We start from the raw sequence: 6,922 nt of genomic DNA, 5'->3' as shown, positions 1-6,922 counted from the left end.
TCAGCTACTAATCGGTGTACAATAGAATAACAAATCTCAGATATGCTTCGTTAACTACATTGATTTTTTAAATTTATATCACACGAATACGATATCGCTACCATATGTTTTTGTTCATTCAAAGAGATATGCTATGCATGCGTTTTGTGGCAGCGCATCGTCTGGGGCACGGTTCGATTTCATCCAGTCTTGACCTTGGCATTTGTCCTATGGCTAGGAAGGGTTGTCCAACATGTCTGTAAAGTTCTAGATTAGGGAAGTATACGCATACGCCATTTTGGTTCGACACAACGGATGTAAACAACATCAAAGCGTATGTATGTATACAATCTTACGAGTAAAAAATGCAATTTTTTCGATTGTTCGCGGGTTCAGGTGAATTTTTAAGTAGTTTCAAGCTAAAGACAATGAAATTTCCTATCGATTGATGTTAAATTTTTGTTATTTCGCGAAAAATTGACGATTTTATGAATACTTCTATTACCCGATTTTTTCATACTATATGTGTCAATTTTAAACTAAAAATACTCAAAATCTTCAGTGAACACACAGGTATTTTAATGTATCAAAATGTTCGTAATTTCATCGTCTTTAAAATGGGCGTTTATCGAAAGCTCTACATGCAACCGTTCAAAAGTTGTAGAAGTTTAAAGTTGCGAAAACAATGCAAAAACCAACCGCGGATGGTAAGTATTGAACTTTGAACTAGAATTACTCAAAATTTTCAACGAACACATAGGTATATTAATACAGCAAAACGTTCGTTATTTTATCCTTTTTTAAATGGGTCTTTACCGAAAGCTCTACCTTCTACCGTTCAAAAATTCTTGAAGATCAAAGTTGCGGAAAGTGTTCAAATTGTGTTATCACTGTTATCAGTCACTTAGTGTTGATTGTAGAACATTTTCCGCAACTTTGATCTTCAAGAATTTTTGAACGGTAGAAGGTAGAGCTTTCGGTAAAGACCCATTTAAAAAAGGATAAAATAACGAACGTTTTGCTGTATTAATATACCTATGTGTTCGTTGAAAATTTTGAGTAATTCTAGTTCAAAGTTCAATACTTACCATCCGCGGTTGGTTTTTGCATTGTTTTCGCAACTTTAAACTTCTACAACTTTTGAACGGTTGCATGTAGAGCTTTCGATAAACGCCCATTTTAAAGACGATGAAATTACGAACATTTTGATACATTAAAATACCTGTGTGTTCACTGAAGATTTTGAGTATTTTTAGTTTAAAATTGACACATATAGTATGAAAAAATCGGGTAATAGAAGTATTCATAAAATCGTCAATTTTTCGCGAAATAACAAAAATTTAACATCAATCGATAGGAAATTTCATTGTCTTTAGCTTGAAACTACTTAAAAATTCACCTGAACCCGCGAACAATCGAAAAAATTGCATTTTTTACTCGTAAGATTGTATACATACATACGCTCTGATGTTGTTTACATCCGTTGTGTCGAACCAAAATGGCGTATGCGTATACTACATGTCTGCATTTAGCTTCCTTCCCCTCCTACTGCACCAGAGCCTGGTATTATTCGTATGTATTCGCCAGACCGCTACAGGCTCGCAGTCTCAGACTCATATCGAAACCTGTATCATGAAGAACGGGGACACGTGTAATGCATTCTCAAAACATAGGGTGTTTCAAAATTACCAAAAGTTCATTTCTTAAACTACACGTTAGCCCTCGATCTTTCTCATTTTAGCGCAATGAACCTCCAATAGATTTGTATTGTTAAGAAAGTCAAGTGCTTATACCTGTCTCGTTAGCTTTTTGTTTTCAAAAACGATGGCAAACATGATCAAATAAAATAAAAATACCCATGCATTGAAAATACAAATACCAACTTTTTTAAGAAGTTGAGACGGTGATGATTTTGTAAACTTGTAATTATTGAAACAGTCACATATCTACGACAAGTTCTTAAAACGTTTCTTTTTCAATAAATGAAGCGTTTATATTTTTGATTGTTTTTTTTTTATTATTATTGTGTAGGTAGGTATGTATATGAAAGAACTTGTTGAAGGTACTAATTGTGAGTAAGCGTTCCTCAGATTTCTGCTTGAGTTTTATTCGTGATTTTGAATTTAATAGCAACGAAACCATTATCTCCGTTTCAACTAAAAATAGGTAGTAGGTAGGTAGAGGTACCTACTTAATGTTAGTAAAGTAGAGGCATCAATGTTTTTATATCTTGCCAAGTAACAAAAAATTTTCAATTATTTCATTTCAACAATGCTTTCATTTTTTATTTTTTTATTTTTTTTCATATAAATATTAGCCTATTTTTATTACACTACCTATTTGTGAAATTAATCACGCTTTGATTAATCGTGTATTCAAGATTTACATTCGTACGGTTCATGTACCGTATGCAATTTACATGTACCTACATAGGTGCGGAACCTCTCACGTTCGTTTTTACGGCAAAATGTTGTGCAAATTTATTAACTTGCAAAATGCAGGATTGCATAACACTGAATTGGTAGGCGAAATTTACTGAATACGAATTATCCGCCCATTACATATGTAGGTATGCTGGAAAATATAAAATTGTATCATTTGATAACTTAATTTCAATTCTTTAAAACCAACCAATATACCTATGTACGTACTACGTACCTATACGAGTATCATAATCAACGCTGGCAAGATTAATATCAAATCTCACGAATATAGAAGAAAGGATAAATATTCCTGAAATGAAGAGATGATGAAGCAGAAAGTAGATCAACAGCAAACAAAAATATGTACTTACCTACATACTATCAAACTGTGATTTTGTAAAATCCAGACATAACATTCTAGTAGTGGAATTAGTCATTTAAACTGATCTAACCTAAGTAAGTTCTAATAAGTACACTTATTCAAGACAGTCAACACTCCTCATTTCAAAAAGTGACCAAATTGAACGAGATTTATTTTCCTTTGAAATGTATTCATGGTAATGCGTTCAATCAACCTCCGCATCTCTATCCACCAAAGTTACATTAGAAATAGGTTCACGTGCAGGAAAAATAAAACCTAGCCAAAGAAAGGAATAAACATTGAACGTTACTATAGTGGCTTAGCGCGATAGCAAATAAGTCAAACAGATCCTGAACCTTGAGTATAAAATACGATAAAGTTCATTCAACCTGTGTGCTGAGTACCTACATAGAATTTACTTATACCCTACCTTTTGCCTGCATGATTGTCGTGTTACCTTCCCTTCACTAACGTAAAAAGCATTTCTTATCTCAGACTGCGATTCGAGAGGTCTTTTAGTATTTTTCGTCATGCAGGAAGGGGTGATACAGTATAACAAGTTTTTTCCCAATTCTTATTTCCTACCTATTTACGGAGAATTGTACTTTTTACGATCTTGAACCTAACCTTCGGCTTTTATCTCTGTGACCATAAAGTCTTCGCCGCCTACTTCGTCCCTGTACCTGGCGTCAATATTTCCCTAACCAGTTTTGGCTACTCACTTGCAATATTGGTGGATGTAAGAACATATTATTTTGTAGGTTGGTTAGGTTGGCTACCACAACAAACAACTAAGTATGTATAAGTAGTTCGAGCGATTGCGGTTTTCCTTTTTCTTTTATCATCTTGATTCTAGAAACGAAATAGGTACATAGACGTACGACGTGCATAGAACTAAAAAAATGTTTCTAAATGTAGCAGAGATTAGCCTAAACACTATTCATGATTCATTTTTAAACAATAATAGAATGACTAAAATAGAATTATTATGAATAAAATCTGAAAATAAATTATCTTCCTATCAACATGAACACAACGCAAACAATACGTTTAATCAAGATCCATTTTTTTTTTACTTACAACGAAATGCAGTAGTTTGCAGCTGTTTAAAGGGAACTAACCTGATAGTACGAGTAGTGCTAGAAATCAAGAACTTAAATTTTTTCAAACTTCATTAAATTTTTTTACCCTAGTTCCGCATTTCAATAAGTTTTTTTCATTACATTACCTATGCTACTTAAATAATGTATGTACCTAAAACCGTTTCAGCACTAACCTACCAGCAATCAGTGGAGCGTATTGTTGATCTTTAGGTTAAAAATCCAGGTTGAAAACCTAACACAGCATAGCATAATAGAGATTCTCTTTACTTCTCCGTGAAGGATACAGAAAATGCAACACATTTTCTGCAGCACTGATCGTACTTAATACACAACAGTGGGAGTTCACCAACTTGCACAAAAGGTAATTGTTATCTGTTGACGATGGTGAATCCACAAACCCAAGTAAACTGCAGATAGGTACCTCAAGTTACCAATTTTTACTGTTGAATCTCAAGGAATAGCACAATAGGTACTTACGATACAGATCGATTTTTTGCGCGTGACCGGACTGATTTTTTTTTACGAAATCATTTCTACGAACAAGCTCTGTCTTCAAGTTCTCCCAAACTTGAAAGAATGAAATGAAATATAAATAACCTTAGTAACCTTACATTTCGCTTTCAAAGCAAACATTAAAATTGTACAATAAGTTGATTTTTACATTAAATAAAAATAGATTGCGGTTCGTGTCACCGAAAGTCTTAGCTATTATATTTCAGTTCCGAAACTGAAATCATTTGAAAGTTTGACAGATAAGCATTATTGAAAAATTCATTCCAGAGTAAGTTTGTACGTACAAATACTCCATCCACACGTTACCTAATAATTTCAGTACCTCCACCACAAAAACATGGAAACGGGGCTTAAAATGTATTATATTAAATTATCAACATCCTTGTACATAACGTAAGTTTATAAATGGAAAAACAAATACTTGCATATATTATATTACATGATTTTCGAGCAATGAGATTTAATCATCGCGATAATTCTACGCAATACTCGCGAACTATTTCACAAACAACGGAGTATTTTTTTCAATATACGCTAGATTCGTATGATCCCATTCTCGGAGGTTTAGAATATTCCTTACGTTCTCCAGATTTGAATTGCCGTCTACGTTCTTCAATCATTGCCTTAATTCTAGCTTTCTGAAATGAAAATAGAAGCACGTAAAGAAAAAGAACGGGAATTTTCATCGCGTGTTATTTACCAGTAATCGTATATTTTGAAATATTTAACCTGTTTGTCAGATGACGTGCATTCTCGATAATCGTCGATGTAGTCTCGACATTCCTTGAATCCTCGATTACCACCGTAAGCTTCCATACATCTGTAGAAATTTCTCTCGATCTTTCCACAAATTTGGTCATATTGCATATCGAATGGCATATGAAACCAATCGGTGAACACAGTTTGCAAAAAAGGAGTAAACACCGTTACTAGAGGTCGACCGTCCTGTGTTTGTCCTGCAAGTACATGGCAGAGTTAATGGATATTCAGTAGAAAAGATCAAGTATTAATCATCCGCAAGTGATGGGAATTTAAAAATGACTCAGTTCGATTTAAGATCATCTTTTACGTCAATACTCACGGTAAACTTCATGTTCACGTAAGATCCTGGGTGATGCATTTGGCTCATCGTGCACTCGAGTTAGAAGATCTTCCTCTTTTTTTAGATTTTTTGAGGGGGCCATTGCGAAATAAAAAGACAACCACAAAAACACAGATTGGCGTTATTTACGAACAACAAAAATTATTTTATTTTGGCGAAGACAATTCGAAGCCTCGAAGGTTGAATATTTATTCGTGTGAATGTGATAAGTAGTGATAAGGATGCAGTAATCAATGTTGCCAACTTGCCAACGCAAACATCACGTTGCCACAAATGACAAATATTACAATTACGGTGATGACGTGAGCAAAAAATAAAACTTGAAAATCATTTTGAAAATGAGACCACCTCATGTGTTAGAATGGACAAGTATTAGAATGGTCAAGTGGTAGAAAAAGAGGGAAAAAAGGGAAAAATATTTTTGTTGCCAACCCACTTTGTTTGGAGAAGAAAATTTTGTAAATTAAAATGAAAAGTAAAGCCCAAGTATTAGAATGGTCAAGTTGTAGAATAGTCAAGTATTAGAATGGACAAGTGTTAGAAAATACAAATATCAGGATGGACTCGGAGAATGTGAGAATTAGGCGAGGCGAAGCCGAGCCGTTTTAAAATTTATATTTCATTCGATGAGCATTACTCCCCTTGGTGAGTTCAGACGGAGGCTGGACATTACCGTGTATGTAGACAGTACCTGCGGTAGTTTCTAAAAAACTGTACTCACCGAGGCCGAAGGCCGAGGGAAGTTAACAGACATAGTATGAACAACAAAGCGACCCGCGCAACCGAGGCGAAGCCGAGGTGAGCGGACACAACGCCCCCCAACCCTGAAAACGGCTACCCTTGTACCCTATTATCCAAAAAAGTACTAAGTCTAAGTACCACTTCCTCATCCTCTTATAACAGATTGCTCTTTTCCCCTTATTTTTCAAATACTTGACCATTCTAATACTTGACTATTCTACAACTTGACCATTCTAATACTTGAGCTTTACTTTTCATTTTAATTATTTTACAAAATTTTCTTCTCCAAACAAAGTGGGTTGGCAACAAAAATATTTTTCCCTTTTTTTCCCTCTTATTCTACAACTTGACCATTCTAATACTTGGCCATTCTAACACAAGAGGTGGTACCTTTGAAAATAATTTGAATTAGAATTTTTTTGAACACTGAATTTTCAATTTTGAAATCAATGAAATGAAAATTAATTATTTACTTAGTTTTAGCATATGTATTATTAGCAGCGATAGCGAATATTGTGGCAGCCGCAGGCATGTTGCATAGTGTTGGCCTGAGAATATTCTCATTGCGCATAATCTGAGACAATTCGCGAATATTCGCGAATATTCTCGAATGCTTGGAGAATATTCTCTCAAAAAAATAAAAATCACGACTTTTTTCAAAAAATTTGAAGATTTTTCTAGAATTTTCCACAATTTACAA

The 6,922-nt window shown here is 34.2% G+C and overlaps 1 protein-coding gene across 1 annotated transcript; it reads right to left on the bottom strand.

Moving 5' to 3' along the window:
* Positions 1-4,721: 4,721 nt before the first annotated feature.
* On the bottom strand, positions 4,722-5,697 carry ND-15 (NADH dehydrogenase (ubiquinone) 15 kDa subunit). The gene is made up of 3 exons (XM_065344871.1): positions 5,461-5,697; positions 5,109-5,335; positions 4,722-5,017 (listed from the first exon to the last, which is right to left on the bottom strand). The coding sequence occupies exons 1-3, from the start codon at positions 5,561-5,563 to the stop codon at positions 4,904-4,906; spliced, it is 444 nt and encodes a 147-aa protein (XP_065200943.1). The 5' UTR covers positions 5,564-5,697; the 3' UTR covers positions 4,722-4,903.
* Positions 5,698-6,922: the final 1,225 nt, after the last annotated feature.

The sequence above is a fragment of the Planococcus citri genome, chromosome 1 (assembly GCF_950023065.1).
Source record: "Planococcus citri chromosome 1, ihPlaCitr1.1, whole genome shotgun sequence".
Lineage (NCBI taxonomy): Eukaryota > Metazoa > Arthropoda > Insecta > Hemiptera > Pseudococcidae > Planococcus > Planococcus citri.
This window is presented reverse-complemented; position numbering and strand designations above follow the sequence as displayed.

Coding starts and splice junctions, on each gene's coding strand:
- ND-15 (XM_065344871.1), bottom strand. CDS start 5,563: ATGGCCCCCTCAAAAAATCTAAAAAAAGAGGAAGATCTTCTAACTCGA. Junction 5,336..5,460: donor ACGTGAACATGAAGTTTACC/GTGAGTATTGAC, acceptor ATGTACTTGCAG/GACAAACACAGGACGGTCGA. Junction 5,018..5,108: donor GCACGTCATCTGACAAACAG/GTTAAATATTTC, acceptor TTTTCATTTCAG/AAAGCTAGAATTAAGGCAAT.